Source organism: Kogia breviceps, chromosome 3, assembly GCF_026419965.1.
Source record: "Kogia breviceps isolate mKogBre1 chromosome 3, mKogBre1 haplotype 1, whole genome shotgun sequence".
In the NCBI taxonomy this organism is placed as follows: domain Eukaryota; kingdom Metazoa; phylum Chordata; class Mammalia; order Artiodactyla; family Physeteridae; genus Kogia; species Kogia breviceps.
Window position 1 is genome coordinate 149268870 of NC_081312.1, and position 25642 is coordinate 149294511.

A 25642-nucleotide genomic window follows, 5' to 3' on the forward strand; every position below is an offset into this window, starting at 1 on the left:
ATTGATAAACCCTTGCATCACTGGGATAAATCCCACCTGATCATGGTGTATGATCCTTTTAATGTATTGTTGGATTTGGTTTGCTAATATTTTGTTGAGGATTTTTGCATCTATGTTCATCAGTGATAATGGCCTGTAATTTTCTTTTTTTGTGATATCTTTGTTTGGTTTTGGTATCAGGGTGATGCTGGCCTCATAGAATGAGTTCAGCAGTATTCCTTCCTCTGCAGTTTTTTGGAATAGTTTCAGAAGCATAGGTGTTAAGTTTTCTCTAAATGTTTGGTAGAATTCACCAGTGAAGCCGTCTGGTCCTGGACTTTTGTTTGTTGGGAGTTTTAAAATTACTGATTCAATTTCATTACTGGTAATTGGCCTGTTCATATTTTCTATTTCTTTCTGGTTCAGTTTGGGAGTTTGTACCTTTCTAAGAATTTGTCCATTTCTTCTAGGTTGTTCATTTTATTGGTATATATTTGCTTGTAGTAGTCTCTTATGATCCTTTGTGTTTCTGTGGTGTCAGTTTTAACTTCTCCTTTTTCATTTCTGATTTTATTGATTTGGGCCCTCCATGGTATGTGTGTGTATATACATACAATGAAATACAACTCAGCCGTAAAAAAGAATGAAATTTTGCCATTTGCAGCAATATGGGTGGACTTCGGGGGTATTACGCTAAGTGAAATAAGTCAGAGAGACAAATACTGTCTCTCTGACTTATACTCTGACTTATACTCAAATACTAGGATATTACTTATATGTGGAATCTAAAAAATATGACAAAACTAGTGAATAAAACAAAAAAGCAGGCTCACAGATACAGAGAACAAACTAGTGGTTACCAGTGGGGAGAGGGAAGTGAGAGAGGGTAATGTAGGGGTAGGGGATTTTAAAAAGGGGGTTATTATGGGATTATATGAAATAATGTGTGTGAAACTTTTGAAAATTGTAAAGCATTATATTTGTTCAATAAAAACAAATACTGGTCATGTTTATGAAGTTTATATCAGAACACTTTCTATAATTTCTATTTTTTAAATTTGAATGTAACTTAAAATACCTTGTTTTTTTCAAAATTTTTCTTTAATAGAGGATTACTCTTTTGAGGAAAAAACTGGGCTTTCTAAGGGCTAAGGTGAGAAGAATTTTTGAGGAGGGTGATTTTGGCAGGAAGGGAAGCAGCTGGCTACAGAATGTTCCCTGAAGCTTTTCCTCCTCTTGAGAGCGTGTCTTTGTACCTAGATTTAGTGTTTTGGTTATTTAAGGATTGGCTTGTTGACCTTTATTCCCCCTTTAACATGGAAATATCTTTACTTCTTTAACATAATATGTATTTATTATTAAGAGGAACATGCAGAGAAATGAAAATCTCCAGCCAAATAGCCATACCCCCAGTAAAAAAAAAAAAAAATGGCCACTGTTCTCTGTTTAATGTATATTCTTTTAAACTTTTTGATGCCTTTGTAAACCACACAGAAGTGTGTGTGTGTACATATTCTTCAAGCTGATTTATTCACTTAGATAGATTCACATAGATAGGTTGATGTGTCAATACAGATATATCTTTTCTTTTTAAAGGCAACAAATTTTCCATTATATGAATGAATGTGTACCATAGTTTAACTTAACCAGATAACTATTAATGAACATTTAGTGGTTCAAATTTTTTTCTATTGCCATTAAAAATGAACATCCTTTTATATAAATCTTGTTATGTCTTTTTTATAATTAACTTTACATGGTGTAATTAAACCATATGTAATTAACCTAAAAAGTATAATTAACATAAAATGAAATTATTTTTTAAATGTGCAATTCAGTGTATTTTGACAAATTTAGAGACCTATGTAATCACCACGACGATCTAGTTATTGGACACTTACATCATCTCAAAAGGTTTCCTTTTATTTCTTCCCACTTAATCCTTACTCCTATTCCTAGTTCCAGATAATAAATAGCTGCTCTGCTTTCTATCACTGTTGATTAGATTTGTCTTCACTAGAGTTGTATGTAAATGAAATTGTGTAGTATACTCTATTGTGTCTGAGTTCTTGCACTTAGCACAGTGTTTTGTGATTCATCTATGTTGTGTGCATCAGTAATTTGTTCTTTTTATTTGAGTTGTATTCTGTTATGTGGATATATCATAAGTTGTTTATCCATTCACCTGTTGATGGACATACAGGTTGTATGGAGTTTTAGGCTAAAATGAATAAAGCTACTATGACCATTTATTTGCAAGTCTTTGTATAAACATTTCACTTCTCATGGGTAAAAAATACCTATGAGTGTAATTGTTGGGTCACATGGTACATTACAAAAAAGTACCAGGCGCTTTCCAAAGTTGTACCATTTTGCATACTCACCAACAATTGAATAATATCAGTTGCTCCCCTTTCTTGCCAACATTTGGCATTGTCATCCTTTTTAATATTAGCCATTCTAATAGTCTGGGAGGTGGTGTCTTATTGTGGTTTTCATATGTATTTCTCTGATTTCTAATGATGTTGAGCACATGCTTATTGCCTGTCTGTATATTCTTGTTTTTGGTAAAGTGTTTATTTGTCCTTTGCCCATTAAAAAAATTGGGTTTGTTTTCTCATTATTATAGAATTATAAGAGTTCTTTGTATATTTAGAACAATTGAAAGCTAAATCTATTATATAATTTCCTCCCAGTCTGTAACTTGCCTTTTTATTTTTTTAAACAATGTCTTTTGATGTGCAGAAGTTTTTAATTTTGAAGAAATCCAACATCAATATTTAAAAATTGGTTTGTGCTTTTTGTGGCCTAGATTTAAAAAATCTTTGTCTACCTTGAAATCACAAAGATATTTTACTATGTTTTCTTTTAGAGGTTTAATAGTTTTGACTTTTACATTTTGAGGTGGTTTTTTTGCATTTTATTTGAAGTCAGTTTTTCCCCAAAGGTATATCAGGATATTTCAGTGGCATTTTAAAAAGGCAATCCATTCTCCATTGAATTTCCTAGACAACTTTGTTGAAAATCAGTTTTCCATACATGTGTTGATCTGTTCCTGTCCTTTTTGTTTTGTTCCATTGTGATATATGTGTGTGTGTGTGTGTGTGTGTGTGTGTGTGTGTGTGTGTGTGTGTGTGTGTGTGTATCCCCTTATGCTAATAATATGTGTCTTGATTATTGTGGCTTTATAGTTAGTTCCAAAAACAAGTAGTTTCCTCTAACTTTGTACTTTACTTTTAAAATATTTTTGGTGATGTCAGTCCTTTGATTTCCATACAGATTTTGTCAGTTTCTACAAAAAAGCCTGCTGTGATTTTGATGCTATTTATTTATGTTGTATCTCTATAGAACAATTTGGGAAGAATTGTACATTAGTTACATTTGGTCTTCTTTTTTAAAAAATTTTTTAAATAATGAATGAATGAATGAATTTTTGGCTGCTTTGGGTCTTCGTTGCTGTGTGCGGGCTTTCTCTAGTTGCAGTGAGCAGGGGCTACTCTTTGTTGTGGTGTGCAGGCTTCTCATTGTGGTGGCTTCTCTTGTTGCAGAGCATGGGCTCTAGGTGCATGGGCTTCAGTAGTTGTGGCTCGTGGGCTCTAGAATGCAGGCTCAGTAGTTGTGGTGCACGGGCTTAGCTGCTCCACAGCATGTGGGATCTTCCCGGATGAGGGATCGACCCGTGTCCCTTGCATTGGCAAGCTGATTCTTAACCACTGCGCACCCGTGGAAGTCCCACATTTGGTCTTCTTATCTACGAATGTGGTACGTTTCTCTTTTTATTTAGGTTTTCTTTCTCTTTGCAGCGTTTCATAGTTTTCAGGGTACACAATTTAAGTTTATTTTCCTAATGTAAAAGGTATTTACAGAAATTACATTGCTAATTATTGCTAAATATAGAAATAGAATTGATTTTTAAATTTTGATCCTTAGTCTTATTACCTTGCTTATCAGTTCTAGCAGCCTTTTTGGGTAGTTTTCGTAGGATTTTGTGAGTAAAGACAGCTTTACTTCTTCCTTTCTAATCTGTATACCTTTTATTTTTTTCTCTTACCCAATATATTGCAAGTACTAGGACCTCTAGTACAATGTTGAGTAGAATTGATGAGAGCAGACATTCTTGTATTGCTCCCAATTTTATGGGAAGAGCATTGTCTTGCACCATTATATATGATGTAAGTTGTAGGTTTATTGTAGAGTCACTCAACTTGATCATGTTGTATATGTTCCCTTTTATTTTTTCCTATTCCTATATGCTGAGAGTGTTGTTTTCCCCCATGAATTAGTGTTTACTTTTGTCAATTGCTATTCCTGCAGATAGTGAGATAATTATATAGGTTTTCTTTTTCATTCTGTTACTATGATGGAATGCAATTATTGATTTTTCCAGTGTTAAACCCACTTCACTTTGCTGGGATAAACTCCACTTGGTCATGATTTGTTTTTTTTTTTAATATACTGATGGATTAGGTTTAAAGGTGTTTGCATCTTTGGTCATGAAAGGTATTCCTGTATAATTTTTTTACGTCTTTGGTTTTGTTATCTTGGTAATAATACTGCACTTATACAATGAGATCTTTTCCTCAATTTTCTGAAACACTTTGTGAAGGGTTGGTGCTATTTCTTTCTTAAATGTTTGGTAAAGTTCATCAGTAAAGCCACCTGGGCCTCAGATTTTAGTTGTAGTTTTAGGGTTTTGTTTTCTGGTGAGAAGACTTGAAATTGTGAATTCAGCATCTTTAATAGATGTAGAGCTATTCAGGTTTTCTGTTTCTTCCTTTGTCAATTTTTTTTGAAATTGTCTTTCGAGGGATTTAACATGTTGTAGGATCTGTAGCTGTGTCCCATCTTTCATTCTTGATAATGGTAATTTGTATTTTCTCTCTAAATATTTTTGGTCTTTCTAGATAGATTATCAATTTTATTGACCTTTTCACAAATAGCTTTTGGATTCATTGATTTCTCTGTAATTTTTGTATTTTATTTCATTGGTTTTTATTCTTCTTTAATCTCTTTAATATGAGTTCTCTTTGCTCTTATTTGATGCTTCAGGTAGAAGCTTAAACCATTGATTTGAGACCTTTCTTCTTTTCTGTTGTAAGCATTTAAAGCTATACATTTCCTTCTAAGCACTAATGTAGCTGCAACCCCCAAATTTTTATGTTTTGCTTTCATTTTCATTCAGTTCAACATATTTTAAAATTTGCCAGGCTTCCCTGGTGGCACAGTGGTTGGGAATCCACCTGCCAATGCAGGGGACACGGGTTTGATCCCTGGTCTGGGAAGATCCCACATGCCGCGGAGGAACTAAGCCCGTGTGTCACAGCTGCTGAGCCTGCGCTCTAGAGCCTTTGAGCCACAGCTACTGAAGCCCATGCGCCTAGAGCCCATGCTCCACAACAAGAGAAGCCACCACAATGAGAAGCCCGCACACCGCAATGAAGAGTAGCCCCCACTCACCTCAACTAGAGAAAAGCCTGTGTGCAGCAACGAAGACCCAGTGCAGCCAAAAATAAAATAAATAAGTTTAAAAAAATTTGTCTTGTAATTTAGAAGTGTTTTTGTTTAGTTTATAAATATTTGGGAATTTTCTATCTATCTTTCTTGTACTGATTTCTAGTTTAATTCTGTGTGTTTTTAGAGTTGTAGGTAGTAACAGATGAGAATGGTGAGGCTGCTTCATTTGAGGGGGAAGCTGGCGGGAATGGGAAAAGGGGCTTGATTGCTCGGCTTGTGGAGGATCTCTGACTTTCCTTTATGACTCCTTAAGGGCTCTCAGTTACCTCAAGGGTTTTTGTGATACATAGTCTGAAACTACTGCCGTAGGTTGTGCGGTAACTTTGGGAAGGTGAAAATGATGCTAAGGTAGAGAAAGTACTTGGAGGAAAGCAACTAGTGTACTGTTAAGTGGTTGTCTCAGAATAAGTACTTAAAGAGATTTGTTGTGTAATTCAAATATCCGAATAAATGAGACCTTAGTGGAAACATACATTATGTAGTATAGATTGAGAATGAATACTAAGATGGAAAAAAACAGAAGTGTTTGTCTAGTCCAGGTGAAAATATTTGGACCTATACATAATTTCATTGTTTCTTAGAGATTGAGATTTTCACATAAATGTTATCAATTTTTTATTTTCCTTCATGTACTTTTCACCATAGAGGATGAAGCACTATAAAAGAGATAGTTCCTGTTAAATAAGATAAAATTATTTAGGCCTTTAACAAAATTCTTAGAACTAAGTAAAATGATAAAGTCAGAGCCTATTGTTATACCTTTAAATATCTTAAGTGGGCATAGAAGTGGTTCTCAAAAACTGCCTAGATGCCCTCTCATCATTTAGAGTAGGAATCAGGACACTGTGGCCCATGAACCAAGAATGGATTTTACTTTTTTTTTTTTTTTTTTTTTTTTGCGGTACGCGGGCCTCTCACTGTTGTGGCCTCTCCCGTTGCAGAGCACAGGCTCCGGGGCCGTGGCTCACGGGCCCAGCTGCTCCGCGACATGCAGCATCCTCTCGGACCGGGGCACGAACCCATGTCCCCTGCATTGGCAGGCAGACTCTCAACCACTGCGCCACCAGGGAAGCCCGGATTTTACATTTTTGAAGGGTTCTAAGAAAAAAAAAAAAAAAAAACAACCAAGAAGAATCTGTGTCACAGGCTGTGTGGTCCGCAAAGCCTAACTTACTTGGCCTTTTACAGGAAGAGTTTGCTGAATCCTGACTTAGAGTAAGAAGCAATTCATATTTAGAAAGGGTTTGTCTCATCCTTTCAGCTCTCTTCAAAAAGGAGAAGATGATAACAGTGACAGATAACATGGCTTCTTTCTTATCCAGGCTACCATCTGGTTCCAGTCTTTTCTTTACAGTGACTCTTGTGTATTGAAGTGGGGGAATTCGGCTGCAATCTCTGTTTGAAAAGCACCTTTGTGTAGAGAAGATTGATAATGAGCACACTGACCAGTTATTTCTCAAGAATGGTATTATTTAGAATAATAAGCATCATTTTAGGTTTAGTTTTATATTATATATAGCTATATTATATATAGCACACATTTTAGTTTTTATATATAGCTTAATTTTGGTTTCACACACACACTGTATTTTATTTTTGTGGTATGCGGGCCTCTCACTGTGGCGGCCTCTCCCGCCGCAGAGCACAGGCTCCAGACGCACAGGCCCAGCGGCCGTGGCCACGGGCCCAGCCGGTCCGCGGCATGTGGGATCCTCCCGGACCGGGGCACGAACCCGCGTCCCCTGCATCGGCAGGCTGACTCCCAACCACTGCGCCACCAGGGAAGCCCTGTATTTTATTTTTACTAGAGATAAATAAACTGACACCAATATAGCTTAATTTTTAAAGCTTCTTCAAACCACTTAAATTTTGAAATGTGTAGATACAAATTAATTTTATATTGGCCTATATATTTTCACAGGATGATTGTCTTTTGAAAGTGTGGTACCCTATGACTGGTTGGAAGTCTTCAATTATACCTCTGGATCATCATGAAGTGGAAAGGAGACAAGCATCTACCCAGTTTTCCTTTGTCTATTTGGCACATCCGCGAGCTGTGACAGGTTTTTCATGGCGTAAAACTAGCAAATATATGCCCAGGTTAGACAACTGTGTCATAGAACTTCATTTTGTATTACTTATATGTTTATAAAAATAATGAAAACAAAGGTCCTTTTAATTGACATGGTGGCAATGAAGAGCAGAGGTTCTGGGCGTCAACTGCCTGACTTCAGATTCTGCTATTGTTACCAGCTTCGTGAGCTTTTGACTAAATTTCTTAAGCTCTCCATGCCTCTGTAGAATGAGGGTAGTAGTAGTACCTACCTCAGAGAGTTGTATGAGACTGAAATGTGTGAGTGCGTGTGAATGCTTATACAGGCCTTTGCACATTGTGTGTGCCGGGGCAGTGTTAGCTGGTATTGTCAGTATCAGCAGCAGCGGTAGATTCTAGGAAGGAGATGTTTGCAAGTAACAGGAAAGCACACACTGAGGGAGAATAAAACATAGTAATAAACTGTCAGTAATATGCATTCTGGGAACTCAAAAGTGTTTAGAAGATTAAGCAAATTACAAAACAGCCCATACCAATGATTCCTGTATTATATATACAGTTCTAAAAATGCTTGCTTAGAAATCTGTATTCATTCTTGAGGAAGGGTTATTTCATCTGCTAAATATATCTGAGCACTGTTTGCACTTGATGGGAAATATAGCACACTTATTATGGAGGTGCTCAGTAAATGATAACATGGGGAATTTATACATTTTTGGAATCTGAATAAAAGTTTACTCTAGCTTAATCTGTTTAATTAAGTTATTTGCATCTATGGAAAACATTTGCAGAATTCTTTACCTTTGAGTTAGATTCTATGTAAAGCATTTTTTTTCTTTCTTTTTTTTTTTTTTTTTGTGGTATGTGGGACTCTCACTGCTGTGGCCTCTCCTGTTGCAGAGCACAGGCTCCGGACGCACAGGCTCAGCGGCCATGGCTCACGGGCTCAGCCGCTCCGCGGCATGTGAGATCTTCCCGGACTGGGGCACGAACCCGTGTCCCCTGGATTGGCAGGTGGATTCTCAACCACTGCGCCACCAGTGAAGCCCGCATTTTTTTAATGGGAAAATTTTTTTTTTTTTTTCACAATGAGTGGTTAAACTACTTCAGTTGCTTGATGCTGTGACATTTTTGCTTAATGGAAATTGATTTATAGTTTGAAGTTATAGTCTCCTTACAGTTTTATTATTAATAAATTTGTTTACCTATTTAAAACTGTTTAGACTACAAGAAGGATAAAACAAAATGCTGGAACTACTGCCATAAACCATGTAGTTTAATTATAATTAATGATCTTTTATTATGGTCATTCTGCAATTTGTAATGACAGAAATGCAGGTTTTCTTTTGATGTTTAGTTTGTTTTGTTTAGGAGATACTAATCCTCCAGAGCCTTGTTTTCAAGCAGCACATGTATAATCTGGCATTAATTTCTGTTTCCTTCGTCAGGACCATTTCCTAGTTTTTATGATGTTCACAGCCGTACTGTGCGTGATTTCAAGCTCTTCCATTGATACTCTTTCTCCACACAATGTAATTTCTAAAGCAATTGGAAGCATACTATACTGTCATTTAGTTTAGCTGTTCAAGACATAAGTTTAATGAATTAAGGTGAGTGTCAGGGACAGTTAGGTTGTTCTTATTTTATGGTAACTGATTGCACCCTATGTCCAGCCTACCACCTTGCAGGTCTGAGCAGGTAATAAATGGGGTTTGGTAAGAGTGTGAAATAGTCAGTAGAAATCCATTATCATTATTGGAAAAATAACTACACATAGATCATACTGTTTTGCGTTAATGTCATCTTTAAGGATGAAGAACTAAATATTAATAGCCTTTAATTTTTCATGTCATTGATACTCATAGTAACTTTTGTTCATTTCTCTTTATCATTAGAGGTTCTGTCTGTAATGTGTTATTAACTTCATGCCATGATGGTGTCTGCCGGCTATGGGCAGAAACCGTATTACCAGAAGACTGTCTTTTGGGTGAGCAGATTTGTGAGACTACCACTTCCAGCAGTGCCAGCAACCTTACTCATGCTGGAAGACACAAAGACAGAGTACAACATGCTCTTGAGGTACTGTATTATTTAAAATGGTAAATGAATCTTGAAGATAATGAGTATGGTGGGAATTCTTAAGCTAAGTTGCAGATGGTGCATGGTACACATAATGACGAAATTAATGGCAAAGAATTCTCACTTATTTTATGTCACTTAGAAGACAGATATAGACAGTAATGATCTCAGATATGTAATCTAGATAAGTAGTATAAATTTCTTTCAGTTTGCATGTTGAGTGTGAAAATCTATAGGAGTAGGCAGCTTTGATTAATAAAACATGTAAAAGTCTTTGAAATTGGTTGTAATGAAAAATATTTTGTGGGGAATTCCCTGGCAGTCCAGTGGTTAGGACTCGGTGCTTTCACTGCTGGGGCCCAGGTTCGAACCCTGGTCAGGGAAGTAAGATCCCACAAGCTGTGTGGTGCAGCAAAATAAAAAAACAAACAAATAAATAAATAAACCACAGCAATCTTTAAAAAAATATTTTGCTTTTGTTTCATTAGGATTAAATTTTACATTTATTTTTCTAATTAAAAATGACTTATCGGGGCTTCCCTGGTGGCGCAGTGGTTGAGAGTCCGCCTGCCGATGCAGGGGACACGGGTTCGTGCCCCGGTCCGGGAAGATCCCACATGCCGTGGAGCGGCTGGGCCCGTGAGCCATGGCCGCTGGGCCTGCGCGTCCGGAGCCTGTGCTCCACAACAGGAGAGGCCGCAACGGTGAGAGGCCTGCGTACTACAAAAAAAAAAAAAAAAAAGTTAAAAAAAAAAAGACTTATGAATAAGAATAAAGGTGTTAAGATATTAAGTGAACTTATATAATTGCACAGTTTTCATGGTTTGATATTTTGAAAGTGAAATAACTTTTCTAGTTTTTAAATACTATATATAAAACAAAAGTGCTTTCTAAGAAATTAGATTATTTATAATATAGTACAGACTGTTGTGCCCATTATGATTAGGGAATAAAATGAGATAAACACATTATTAAAAATTACCAGAAATTTATTATAGTAAACCTAGATTGCTAATTTTCTTAATTTTTCATGTGACTTTATTACACAAAGAATATATGCTTATTCTAAAATTAGATTAGGAAAAAGAAAAAAAATGTAGAGTTTATAATCCAACTATTCCAATATGTGTTTGTACATTTTTTTAATATACAAGATTGAGATCATATTATGCAGTAATGTTTTATAACTTGCTTTTTATACTTAATGTGTTATAAACATCTCTGTACATTACTAATTATACTTTTACATTGCATGTTTACATTGACACTTTAATGGTTGCATAGCCAAAATGGTTTTGCAGTTTTGGCAAGCAGAAATATTTTGGGGGTTTAATAGGCTAAGGATGTGGTCCTTTAAAGTTTTATGTAAAGTAGTCCTGCTCTGATGCTCTCTGTGATTGCGCACTTTTTATACAGTTTTTTCCAACATTTAAAGCATAAATGAAATTAAAGCAGAAGTCAGAACAGTTAGAGTTATGTTTTGCTATTATTGAAGTTTAGTGGGAAAAAGTACTTTATTTACTAGATGTTTACAATAATTTATATATACTTGTATAACATTTTATCTTTAAATTACATATGACCTTTTGGAGACTAAGGGCTTTTAGATATCTTTATATCCTCCATGTTATCTAATATATTTCTTTTCAAGTGTTTGTTAAATTGAATTACTAACTGCTGAATAAAATAAAAGCAAAAGTATAATAATATGTAATCAGTGATTTGACACATTTTTGCTGCCTTTTAATAAAATGTTGTCAACTAGTAAAGTTAAAATTGTTTTTAATAGAAAAAGCCTGATTATCTGACTTATGAGCTATTTTGCTTTCTAATGTCCTTTCCTATAAAACCCCTAACTGCAAGGTCTATATAATTCTATATATACTTATACATTTTGTTCCTGGGAGAAGATAACCGACCAATATAGCACAGCCTTGGCAATCTAATTTAAAATAATGATAAATGTCAAAGATCGATCGAGTGAAAATAATTTGATAGGTATAATCAAAGAAATAAGCAGGGAGACCAGAGACAGAGGACACACCATAGAACTGATACTGTTTTTCACATGAAAAGGGACAAGGGCTGCGGAATTGAAAGGAGGGACCAGATGTTTTACTTTACTGCAGAAAGAACTGAGAGGATGCCACATTTTATTTAATTGATTGCAAGGAACAAAGGAAAAGAATGGTACATTATTGTTAAGCATAGTATTGTAAAGTGACAGAATAAGGAATCACTGTGTGGTGGGGTTATGGTGTGGAGAAAAGATTGTGCTGAGAGTTGACATGGTCCCATGTCAGAATAGTTCACATGGTGGAGTATGCCAGTACAGAATTTTTATCATAGACACATATCTCAGTTTGAACAAATTCCACAGGTCAACACTTTTCATGGGGTCTTTCCTGGCTACTCTTATCTAAGTTAAGGTTCCCCTTGTTATTCTGTATTTTTGTACCCTCTTTTTGTCTTTATAATAGAGGTTATATATTAGATTATTTAGCTGGCTATTTAGTTCTAAGTGAGAATTTGGGGGAGGAATATTCTTCCTGGTAGGAAGATTTGGATTTTTTTTTTTTTTACACCCTTATAACTAGTAAATTTCATCTCAGTACTGGGATATCTTGAAAAAACTAGACTTTGGACTCCTAATCTTTATAGGGGTTTCTGCAGATAATAAGTTTTTGAGCAACTACTGCCTTGAACTATAAAATTTGCAAGACCAGTGGAGAATATATTAAGTTGTTCTGTTGTACTTAAAGTTTCCTTTAAGATGGTCAGGTTTCACAGAGAGGAAAATTGTAAAATCCTTAACAATCAAAAGTACTTTGATCAGCACTTATTAGACTTCCTAGACTTGGATTTAGTAATTATTTTTCTATTTTAGACAATACACCATTTGAAAAATTTAAGAAAAGGACAAAGGAAGTCTTCCATTCTTGTAACTCACACTGAATTAATGCATGACCAGATGGCAACGCATGAAGTTCAAAGACACATTTCCCATCACGCAAATGCACTGTGTCATTTTCACATTGCAGCGAGCATCAATCCCGCCACAGGTAAAGGATAGTAAAGTTTTATTTCTTATCTGCTGAAATAAGATAAATAAATAGAACAGTGGGACTACTTTTATAACCTGTTTCTAATTTTATGCTAATACTCCATGTTTCCTTTTAAAATACTTCTTAATTGGAGCAGAAATATAAGGTGCCATTTCTTAAATTGAGACTGTGTGATCCTCAGGGAATAACTTCAAATAAGTATTTTTGAGCACCATTGTTTGTCTAGAATATGGCAAAGTTTCTAAGTAATTAGAGCTTTAGTTGAACCTGGAGATGAACACAAGTGGTGGCAGCCTGGTTAATTAGTGTGATTTCCCACGCTTTTGTATTTTCACTATTATTCTTTCTTCTCAACTCTTCTTTATAATTTTATCTAAGTATATTTTTGCATAGTTTTCCCTATATTTCAGCATATCTTGTTTTATACCCTCATAGACTTTCTTGTCCTATACTTTGGGAAAGATAGTTTTTCTTCTAACCTTGATGTTTTCTTTCTGCTCTTTTCCTCCTATGTCGTTGAGAAGTATTATGAGGCAGGTTCATTGTGGGCAGGAGCATATTTAAAGCTTCTATTTAAGGTCATTGTTTTCTTTCTGCATGAAAAACATATGACAAGGCCTATTAGCTTCATATTACATTGCTGGAAGAACTATATTTGTATAAAGTTATAGTTACGTTTTATTGAAATGGAACTCTATTGCTTCAGGGTGCAGAGGATTTTATTTTTAAATGTTTATTTATATAAAGATGGTATTTAGCAAATACAGTTCCAAAAGAGTGATATCTGGATGCTTCCCCCCCAGTCTCTTTTTCTCTCTATTGAGTGGATTATTTATAATTTGATTTGGGATTAAGGAGATTTTCTTTTTTTTTGAATTATACTGTTTTATGTGAACTGATCTCTATAGTGTGAATTTCAGTTACCCCACATGGAGAAAATCTGCTATACTTAGAAGTTTGCTTGCCTTCCTGTGTTCTTTCTTGGCATTATTTTTCCCTGACTTTTGAGGAAAGTATAAAACAGTCAGAAATGTTGGAAGAATAGTACAGTGAACACTCATTTCACCCACTTTGATTCAACAGTTGCTAACATTTTGCCAGTTGCTTTATTCTCTCTGTATATACACACATATGCATGTTTATATGTGGGTGTGTGTGTGAGTGAAATTTTTTCTTAATGTTTTCAAAGTAAGTTACACATATCATGGCATATCACCCTTACATACTTCAGCAAATATCTCCTAAGAATAAGGAAATTTTCTTACATAATCACAATATCATTATCATACCTAAGAAAATTAGAAATAATTCCATAATCTCTGATATTCAGTTCATATTTAAATTTCAGTCATCTCAAAAATGTCTTTTAGATTTGCTTTTCTGTTTTGTCTTTCTGTTCCCTCATCCCCAAACCAGGATTCAGTAAAAGTTTGTGCATTTGGTGTGTTTCATTTTTAAATTAGTAATTTAATTCCATATGTCTATGCCATTAGTTCATTTACCATTAAATTCAATTAAAAATTTCAGATCGTGCTAGAGTTATGTTTACTTTTTGTTTATCACATTTTCTGTGTAATGGAATTAGTCTTTATAGGCACATGTAATATTTTAAAAGACATTAGAAATTCCCATTGAAATTTTATCTTTTTTGATTCCACAGATATTCCAAATGTCTTGGTTGGCACTGTATTTAACATTGATGATGGAAATGGGGGCTTTGTAGTTCATTGGTTAAACAACAAAGAATTTCATTTTACATCATCTACTGAAATATTTATGCAGCAATTACGAAAACTTTCTGAAAAGCAGGTAGATCATGAAAACAACAAAGGCGATAGAGAAGATGAGGAACGTTCACAGGAGGAAAGAGAGAGGGGTTTACGTATGAAACTAGACCATGGTTAGTATACTGTGTTCAGATTTTTTTTACAGGCTGACAGCTTTTTGTGAAACCACCTTTGGTTTGTAATCTTTCTTTCCTCCCCTCCTTCCTTTTTACTTTTCCATTCATTCCACAGATCTTTACTAACCATCTTCTGTGGACCATCTACCATCTAACTTTGCTTTGTTATAACATATTGCTTTGAGTAATGTATTACTTTGGAAGCCATGCTTTTGGGGGGGGAACAGGTTTTGCTAATAACGGTAATAATAAAGATAATGTGATAGTGTGAATGAAGTTTTGATTTATCGAAAACTAAGAAATGTAGTAATTTTCAGTTCATACCAGAAAATAGTTTCCTTCCTTGTTTTTTTTTCCTGGCCATAAGTTGGAAAAGGGATTCATGATTTCTAAAGTTAGTATGCTATTTATTGATAGTCTAGTATGTAAATGAATTTCTGTAGTATAGTCTAGTATGTAAATGAATTTGATAGTCTAGTATGTAAATGAATTTTCTGTAGTGGTTCTGTTAGTATGTACTGATAAATTTATTTTCTGATTTAGAATTATCCCTGGATAGAGAATCTGAAGCAGGTACAGGATCATCAGAATATGAAGATGGAGAAAGAGAGGGAAGTCCTAGAACCTGTTCACAACCTAGTGTACCAATGCCACTGCCTACAGTCCTGCTTGATCGGAAGATCGAAATGCTGCTAACTGAATGGAATAAGAATCCTGACATGCTTTTTACTATACACCCGGTAGATGGTACCTTCCTAGTGTGGCATGTAAAGTATTTGGATGAATATAATCCTGGAATATTTAGACAAGTCCAGGTATATTTTATTGATGAAGCAGTTTTTACACTTTTTAAAAAAGTAAAACAGTTGCTATTCAGATTTAGCAGGTTTTCAGACATACTCAGTGATTTTATTTTTGATAAGCAACTGAGGAGAATAACTTGCTACCAAAGGGGGTCAATGACCACAGATTTTATGAACTTGATTAATTTAAGTCAAATGAATTTGGCTTTGAAATGTGATACTGAGTACTTGAATGTGTGTGTATTCATTTTCTTCTGGGAATTCACAATATTTTGAATAAACTTAAGAAACTACCCTAAAAATGTGACTCAGGATGAGTCCCCTCCACTTCTTCAGTTTTATTAATTAAATCTACTATCTTTATCGGCCATCTTTCTGAACAGTATTTGTTTAGATTTATGGTTGTAGTCATCTAGATGTACAGGCAAGTTTCAAATATTTGAAACTATTTCTTCAGTTTTCTCATAGGCAATGAATAGAGATATGATACTATATAAATAGAGGAAAAGGATTAGACCATAATGAGATCGAAAATGATATATTTTTCTAGGAAGCTGAGGTTTGACATTTTGAAAATGGAAGTATTTTTGGAGGACTGAGAGGAGGCAGACTGCTTGCACTGAATCATGTAATTGTGTTTTTCAGGTTTCTTTTTCTTCTCGGATTCCTGTTGCGTTTCCATCTGGTGATGCAAGCTCTCTTAGTAAAAATATCATGATGTATGCCTGTATAACTGCTACAAAAGATTCTCACCACACTGTGTTACACCAAGACATGATTGCTGAATGCAGTCCTCATGGATCACAGCTGCATTCTGGACCACACAGTACAAATATGAACATTTTAGCTCCCACAGTAATGATGGTTTCTAAACACATAGATGGCTCTTTAAATCAATGGGCAGTCACTTTTGCTGATAAGTCTGCCTTTACCACTGTTCTGACTGTATCTCACAAATTTAGATATTGTGGTCATAGATTTCACCTCAATGACCTGGCATGTCATTCAGTTTTACCGTTATTATTGACATCGTCTCATCATAATGCTCTGCTGACTCCTGAATCAGATTTTCAGTGGGACTCAGACAATAAATTAAGTAGATTAATGGATCCTGTAAGACACATAAAGGGTTCCTCAAAACAACCTCTCAGAAATGCAGCAACACGTACATTTCACGACCCGAATGCCATCTACAGTGAACTTATTCTGTGGCGCGTGGACCCAATAGGACCTTTGTCATACACTGGAGGAGTATCAGAGTTGGCGCGAATTAACTCTTTACATACTTCAGCCTTCTCTAATGTTGCTTGGCTTCCAACTCTTATTCCTAGTTACTGTCTTGGTAAGTGTTCATTTTAATAGTGAAATTAATAAAAGCTTTAAAACAGTTATTTATATACAAAATGATTTATATTTGTCATTAGGAAGATTTTTAATAAGTATTCAGATTGTAGGTATCAGACTTAAGTTTAGAGTTTCTAGACTTTTGTTTTTCATCTTTTCCCTCTCATAACCTATTTGTTCAATTTTTTTGGTTAATAATTTTATATCTGTTAATTGTATCTGTGTTTCTGGACCATGGTTATGTCTAAAAAGAGAAGTGTGAATATTTTTTTCTCATACTTCAGCCAGTAATAAAAATAAACTATATTATAATGCAAAGTGTTTACTTTCTCAGGCACATATTGCAATTCTGCAAGTGCTTGCTTTGTTGCTTCTGATGGCAAAAACCTGAGACTCTACCAAGCTGTGGTAGATGCAAGAAAATTATTGGATGAACTGTCAGATCCAGAATCTTCAGTAAGTATTTCCTAGTCTTTATTAATATATCTAAGCTAATAAGGAATTCTCTTTTAATTTGTCTGGGATGTTTATTTGTTAATCGGTGTTTAGGGAGTGAGCATCTGTTCTGGGCTCTGTGTGACTAGTTTGTTTTTTCTTAATTTGTGTTCCAATTTACATAAATCAAAATTACAGTCTGCTGGCGTTTTCACTGCTGTGGCCCAGGTTCAATCCCTGGTTGAGGAACTAAGATCCCACAAGCCACACAGCGCGGCCAAAAAAAAAAAAAATTACAGTCTGTACATCACCTCAAACATCAATACGTTTTACATTTAAAGAAATAAATATGATTTTTGTTTCTAAAATGTGATTTTTTTTCTTGACATTTTTCACTCTTTAGTTTGGTTCTGTTAATCTTATTTTGCTCAAGAAAGGTTTTAAGGCACCTTTACCAACCTCTATGTTTAGGTTGGAAAATTTGAACTTTTCTGAGCTTGATTCACTATTTTAAAAGTCCTCTGGGGCTTCCCTGGTGGCGCAGTGGTTGAGAATCCGCCTGCCAATGCAGGAGACACGGGTTCGTGCCCTGGTCCGGGAAGATCCCACATGCCGCGGAGCAACTAAGCCCGTGAGCCATGGCCGCTAGGCCTGCGCATCCGGAGCCTGTGCTCTGCAATGGGAGAGGCCACAACAGTGAGAGGCCCGCATACCGCAAAAAAAAAAAAAAAAAAAAAAAAAGTCCTCTGGTTAGACTATGTTATCAGTAGGTGGCAATGTCTCATTCTGGTAGTTCTCTATTTGAACTGGAAGTCATGCATATTAGTCAGTATTCAGATTTGAATGGTGAATTTTCCATTTACCTATAAAAACGTGCCTTTTACTAAAATAACTAATAAAAAATGTTTCCAATATTGAAAATCAAAGACTGTTTTTGTTTTGTTTAATTTTAATATTTATTTATTTATTTACTTACTTATGGCTGTATTGGGTCTTCATTGCTGCGCATGGACTTTCTCTAGTTGCGGCAAGCGGGGTCTACTCTTCGTTGCGGTGCACAGCTTCTCATTGCGGTGGCTTCTCTTGTCGTGGAGCATGGGCTCTAGACGCACAGGCTTCAGTAGTTGTGGCTCGCAGGCTCTAGAGCGCAGGCTCAGTATTTGTGGCGCATGGGCTTAGTTTTGCTCCACGGCATGTGGGATCTTCCCGGACTAGGGCTCAAACCCGGGTCCCCTGCATTGTCAGGCGGATTCTTAACCACTGCACCACCAGGGAAGTCCCTCAAAGACTGTTTCTGAATGTCTGCCATGTACCCCTAGACGTGTAGGGAATACAGTGTCTGCCTTTAAGGGGATTTCAGTTTAGCAGAGGAGAGAAATTATTATAAAAGGTTAAATAACAGTTTAAGACTGAAGCAGAGGTGTCTGAAGTTGGTATGTAATTAACTGCCAAACACTATTTCATAATTCAGGGGCAAAAGAGATCAGAGTAGGGTAGGCATAGAAGTTTTTATTAAGGACAGTATTTGAGTTCATTTTTGATAGATTCAGAAAGACCAATCCTTGGTCTTTGCTGAGTGATAGAATAGCCTGAGTGGATACAGGAAAGTACGTGTATAAATAAGGCTTGTTCCAGAAACAGTGGTAATTGGATTGGAGCCACAAGTTTGGCATAGAGAAAGTCTAGAAAAGTAGCATCTTTCAAATTTTAGAGTTGGAAGATTTAAAGGTCCCCTAGTCTAACCAGCCATCTGATACTTTGTCTCTACCACATTCCTGCCAATTTGTCATCTGGCCTCCAAGGAGGGAAGCTCAACTCTAAACGCAGCTCATTCTGTCTTTGAATTACCATCACTGTTATATTGAAATTAAACTTGTAATCCTTCAATTCTACTTGTTAGCTTTAGTTCCATTTAGAATAAGTCTAAGATTTCTTACATGTGAGAGCACCTCAGACACCTATCTTGGAACCCCCCAATTTTTTTCCTCAGGCCAAACCTGCTGCTCCTCTGCCTATAAATTTATCGAACTGCTTTATATTTGACCCTGGTTACTCTTCTGAGCAGCTTTCAGTTTGTTTATACACCGGGCATTGTAGGATCACTAGAATATAGCAGTATTGTGGCATCTCTCAGTAGATACTATTATGTTTGGGCAGGCATGCCACATTCTTTGTATGTAATTCATATCAAGCTGACTTTCAATTAAATATCACAGAGGTTTTTTTTTTTTGGCTAGTAAGCCATTCTGTATTTGTGCATTTGAATTTGGGACCCAAATAGGGACTTATTTCCCTATTACATTTCACCTTGCTAGGCTCAGCTTAACAGTACATCCTTTTGAATCCTGATTCTGTTACTGCTTTATGACTTATATCACCAGCCTATTTGATGAGTGTTGTTCTACATCTTCATCTAAGTCAATTACAGAAATGTTAAACAGTACTGGACTGAAGAAAGAACCTAGCAGTGTACATTTGAAATCTTTCTCCATTTTTATTGTCTAGAATATTTCTCCAGCTTATCCCAAGGATTTGCATGAGGCAGCTTGTGGTGTACTTCACTGAAGTAAAATACACCCTGTCTGCCAAATCTTTTGCAGTCAAAAAAGGAAGTCAGATTTGTAGGAGATGATTGTTTTAATGTATAGTAGGTTGAATGTGTGTATCCTAATGTCTCTTCATGACTAAAACGTTGTACTAGATAGACATCAGGCTCTTTATTCTGACTTACAGAAGAATGTTGTTTTCCTTGTTGAAAATTGGAACCTTGGCCTGTTTTTAGTCTTTTGGCTGTGGCAATCCCCATGATTTCTCAGAGAGAACATTCTCTGTGGTTCATTGTTCTCACTGGCAAAATTTCTCAATAACCTGGGCATTATTTTTTCCAGGAGAGTATAAATTCATTTAGAGCAGTTGGATACATTCTTGGAATTTAAAAATTTATCTTGGTCTTCTGCTCCAATGTACTTACCAATGTACTTTTTTCTTAAACCCTCCATTTTCATTATTGTTTTTAAAGTTAAAAAGTAATAACTCATTGTAGAAAATTTTTGGTCCTTTCTACTTTTGTAAGCTAAATTCTTGAAATAGAAGACCAGAGACAAAGTAGGAATTAGGAGTTCTTTATTCTCCTGATCTTTATTAACATTAAACCATCAGCCTCTGTTAATGAGCCTATCTTTCTCTTTCTACTCTGAAAACAATAATTAATTCAGTGACCTAATTTTTCAAACAAATCTTTAATTTGAGAATAGTTTTAGGTTTACAGAGAAGTTGGAGATATAGTGCAGAGTTCCCCATATACCCCTATTGTTAACATCACCAGAATACATTTGTCACAACTAAGAAACCGTTATTAGTGTGATATGATTAATTAAACCCCAGACTTTATTAAGACAACTGATTTTTTCCCACAAATGTCCTTTTCCACTAATATTCCAGGACCTCATCCACAAAACCACATTACATTTAGTTGTCATGTCTCCTGAGTCTTCTCTGATCTGGGACAGTTTCTCAGTTTTCTTCATCTTCATCAGCTTTCTCTCATGACCTTGACAGTTTTGAGTAGTAGCGGTGAGATATTTTATTGTATTTTCCCTCGACTTGGGTCTGTCTGCTATTTTTCTCATGGTTAGACTGGAGTTATGAGTTTTGGGGAAAAATACCTCAGGTGTGTGAAGGACGCTTCTTGTGTTACATCAGGGGCACATGCTAACGATATGGTTATTAGCATCTTCCCTCTTTTTTTCTTTTCAGCTGGAAGTTTGTTAATTTATTGATGTTTTTAAAGAACCAGGTATTTGTTTCATTGAACTTTTTGGTTTTGTTTTAATTTTCATTAGTATCTGCCCTATCTTTATTATTTTCTTCCTTATGCTTATTTTTTTTTTGCTTTTCGTTTACTAGGTTTTTTGAGATAGGAGCTTAGGTTCTGGTTTTTTTTTTTTTTTTTTGGCCGAGCCGTGCAGCATGTGGTATCTTAGTTCCTGGACCAGGGATCGAACCTGTGTCCCCTGTGGTGGAAGCGTGGAGTCTTAACCACTGGACTGCCAGAGAAGTCCTAGGAGCTTAGATTCTTTTTTTTTTCCTTTTCTTATTTTCTTTTATTTATTTACTTATTTTATATAGCAGGTGGAGCTTAGATTCTTGATTTGAAACTGTTCTTTTTTTTTTTTTTTTTAGGGAAGAATTACTCTTTAATTAAGGCTTTCTTTATACCTGTTAACATCAATTTTTTATAAATTATTTTCAAAAACATTTTAAAATGTGTGCACAGTTTCAAAATTCAAACAGCATGTACTGCACTGTTATTAAATAAAAACTCTGTATCACCTACCCTACCCAAGTCCCACACTTCATTGGAAACCCCTTTAAACCTTTTGTTTTTAATTCTTTTGATAAGTTACCACCATAATTCTAAATGATATGCTTAGATTTTAGTTTCTTAATTTACCAGCAGTAGAAATCAAGTCATTTCCATCTTCTTTGACAGACAGGGAATTCAACTCACATTCCACTTGTCTCTCTCTCTCCACTGAGTTTTGCTAGTTGTATTAGTGTGTTTGGTTTTTCTGTTAGCTGCCTTTATACTTTTAAGTGATGTATACATAATCCTGTATTTTCATTCCATCTTCTTTACACAGTATCTCTTGTATCATCCCAAAGTAAAATGAGGAAAGTTGCATCCCTGCACTCTCTCTTCCCTCCTCCTGCTCTCAACTTGACTTCTGCCAGCTGGAGCATTACCTTTTCAATGTCTTTGATGACATGCACGTTCTATTCTATAACTAAAATTAGGTCTTATGGTTTGATTATAAAAATTGAAACTAGTAACCATCTAGTTATATTTATGTAAATGTGATCATTTCAACTATTTGTCACTGATTTGTCACAGATTCTCTCAAGGGAGAAAGTCCAAAGGGTTAAAGTCAAATGACCTCTCTTATATTCCATCAAGTGATCGGGCCACAGTTTTGCTCGTCTTGTATTTGAATCAAAACTTTCTTCTCTAATTTTTCAGTTGTTTTCTTGGCATTTCTAATTTCTTGAGCTTCTTTTTTCTTGTTGAGAGGAAAAAAAAACCCTAAGTCTTCTCCCCCACTGGGCTAAGAGCTTCCAGCTTCTTAACTGTCCTGCCTGTTAAATCTTCCTCTTTCTATTCTTGGAGGAATTCCTTTTAGGGTCTTTTGATCTGGTGTTTTAATTTGAGCTGTGTTTTTCGGGATGCTGCAGACATGTCATCCTCTCCGTTTCACACCTGGAATTCCACCACTGTTTCCTGGACCATTAGCTACTGCTCTCTCTCCTGTACTGTCGTTAGAGTACATCCTCAAATATTGTAAATTTTTTAAAAAGAAAGGTCGCCTGCTAGATAAGGATTCTGAAATCATTCTGAATCCAACATGGCTGGAAAAGTGTTTACTTTACCTTCAAATTTATTTTAAAAAATATTTATTTATTTATTTGGCTTCCCCGGGTCTTATTTGCGGCATAGAGGCTCTTAGTTACAGTGTGTGGGATCTAGTTCCCTGAGCAGGGATCGAACCTGGGCTCCCTGCATTGGGAGCACAGAGTCTTAACCGCGGGACCACGAGGCAAGTCCCTTTCCCTTCATATTTAATTGATAACTTTGGCTGGATATTAAATTCTAGATTTAAGATCTTTTATTTGCCCTCAGAAGTTTAGAGACCGTTATTTCTGTCCTCCAGTGTTTTGATAAGAAGTCTTATACCTATAATACTCTTATTCTTTTATTAGTAACCCCTCCCTCTCTCTCTCTTTCTATTGATGCTTCTACAACAGCAGTGTACAATAGAAATATAATGTGAGCCATACATGTAACTTAAAAGTTTTCTAGCAACCATTTAAAAGTGAAAAGAAACTGGTGAAATTAATTTTATAGTATATTTTCATTAATCCAATATATCCAAAATAGAATTTCAACATGTAGTAAATATTTTACATTATTATTTTTTTAACATCTTTATTGGAGTATAATTGCTTTACAATGGGATGTTAGTTTCTGCTTTATAACAAAGTGAATCAGCTATACATATGCATATATCCCCATATCTCCTCCCTCTTGCGTCTCCCTGCCACCCTTCCTATTCCACCCCTCTAGGTGGACACAAAGCACTGAGCTGATCTCCCTGTGCTTTGCAGCTTCTTCCCACTAGCTATCTATTTTGCATTTGGTAGTGTATATATGTACATGCCCATCTATCGCTTTGTCCCAGCTTACCATTCCACCTAGCCATGTCATCAAATCTGTTCTCTACGTGTGTCTTTATTCCTGTCCTGTCCCTAGGTTCATTAGAACCATTTTCTTTTTTTTTAGATTCCATATCTTTGTATTAGCATATGGTATTTGTTTTTCTCTTTCTGACTTAGTTCACTCTGTATGACAGACTCTAGGTCCATCCACTCACTACAAATAACTCAATTTCATTTCTTTTTATGGCTGAGTAATATTCCATTGTATATACGTGCCACATCTTCTTTATCCATTCATCTGTCGACGGACACTTAGGTTACTTCCATGTCCTGGCTATTGTAAATAGAGCTTCAAGGAACATTGTGGTACCTGACTCTTTTTGAAGTCTGGTTTTCTCAGGGTATATGCCCAGTAGTGGGATTGCTGGGTCGTATGGTAGTACTATTTTTAGTTTTTAAAGGAACCTCCATACTGTTCTCCATAGTGGCTGTACCACTTTACATTCCCACCAACAGTGCAAGAGAGTTCCCTTTTCTCTGCACTCTCTCCAGCATTTATTGTTAGTGGATTTTTAAATGATGGCCATTCTGACTGCTGTGAGGGGATGCCTCATTGTAGTTTTGATTTGCATTTCTCTAATGATTAGTGATGTTGAGCATCCTTTCATGTGTTTGTTGGCAATCTGTATATCTTCTTTGGAGAAATGTCTTTTTAGGTCTTCTGCCCATTTTTGGAGTGGATTGTTTGGATATTGAGCTGCATGAGCTGCTTGTAAATTTTGGAGATTAATCCTTTGTCAGTTGCTTCATTTGCCAATATTTTCTCCCATTCTGAGTGTTATCTTTTCATCTTGTTTATGTTTTCCTTCACTGTGCAAAAGCTTTTAAGTTTCATTAGGTCCCATTTGTTTATTTTTGTTTATTTTTTTCCATTTCCGTGGGAGGTGGGTCAAAAAGGGCCTTGCTGTAATTTATGTCATAGTGTTCTGTCTATGTTTTCCTTTAAGAGTTTTATAGTGTCTGGTCTTACATTTAGGTCTTTAATCCATTTTGAGTTTACTTTTGTGTATGGTGTTAGGGAGTGTTCTAATTTCATTCTTTTAAATGTAGCTATCCAGTTTTCCCAGCACCACTTATTGAAGAGGCCGTCTTTTCTCCATTGTATATTCTTGCCTCTTTTATCAAAGATAAGGTGACCATATGTGTGTGGGTTTATCTCTGGGCTTTCTATCTTGTTCCATTGATCTGTGTTTCTGTTTTTGTGCCAGTACCATACTGTCTTGATTACTGTAGCTTTGTACTATAGTCTGAACTCCAGGAGCCTGATTGCTTCAGCTCCATTTTTCTTTCTCAAGATTGCTTTGGCTATTCGGGGTCTTTTGTGTTTCCATACAAATTTTGAAATTTTTTGTTCTAGTTCTTTGAAAAATGCCATTGGTATTTTGATAGGGATTGCACTGAATCTGTAGATTGCTTTGGGTAGTATACTCATTTTCACAGTGTTGATTCTTCCAATCCAGGAACATGGTATATCTCTCCATCTGTTTGTATCATCTTTAATTTCTTTCATCAGTGTCATATAGATTTGTGCATACAGGTCTTTTGTCTCCTTAGGTAGGTTTATTCATAGGTATTTTATTCTTTTTGTTGCAGTGGTAAGTGGAAGCATTTTCCTAATTTCCCTCTCAGATTTTCATCATTAGTGTATAGGAATGCAAGAGATTGCATTAATTTTGTATCCTGCTGCTTTACCAAATTCATTGATTAGCTCGTAGTTTTCTGGTAGCATCTTTAGGATTCTCTATGTATAGTATCATGTCATCTGCAAACAGTGACAGCTTTACTTCTTTTCCAATTTGGAATCGTTTTATTTCTTTTTCTTCTCTGATTGCTGTGGGTAAAACTTCCAAAACTATGTTGAATAATAGTGGTGAGAATGGACAACCTTGTCTTGTTCCTGATCTTGAGGAGATGGTTTCAGTTTTTCACCATTGAGAATGATGTTGGCTGTGTGTTTGTCATATATGGCCTTTATTATGTTGATATAAGTTCCCTCTGTGCCTGCTTTCTGGAGGATTTTTATCATAAATGAGTGTTGAATTTTGTCAAAAGCTTTTTATGCATCTATTGAGATGATGATATGGTTTTTCTCCCTCAATTTGTTAATATGGTTTATCACATTGATTGATTTGCGTGAACTGAAGAATCCTTGCATTCCTGGGATAAACCCCATTTGATCATGGTGTATGATCCT

General features: G+C 35.6%; 1 protein-coding gene across 6 annotated transcripts in view; it reads left to right on the forward strand.

The window, feature by feature from the left end:
- DMXL2 (Dmx like 2) overlaps window positions 1-25642 on the forward strand; it is a 178297-nt gene that overhangs the window by 53097 nt on the left and 99558 nt on the right. For all 6 annotated transcript variants that reach the window (XM_067029865.1, XM_067029868.1, XM_067029866.1 and 3 more), the window contains 7 exons: window positions 7415-7593; window positions 9442-9625; window positions 12513-12687; window positions 14351-14590; window positions 15137-15408; window positions 16042-16738; window positions 17075-17196. In XM_067029865.1, coding sequence (XP_066885966.1) covers window positions 7415-7593; window positions 9442-9625; window positions 12513-12687; window positions 14351-14590; window positions 15137-15408; window positions 16042-16738; window positions 17075-17196 — 1869 coding nt within the window. The remainder of the gene's footprint in view (window positions 1-7414; window positions 7594-9441; window positions 9626-12512; window positions 12688-14350; window positions 14591-15136; window positions 15409-16041; window positions 16739-17074; window positions 17197-25642) is intronic.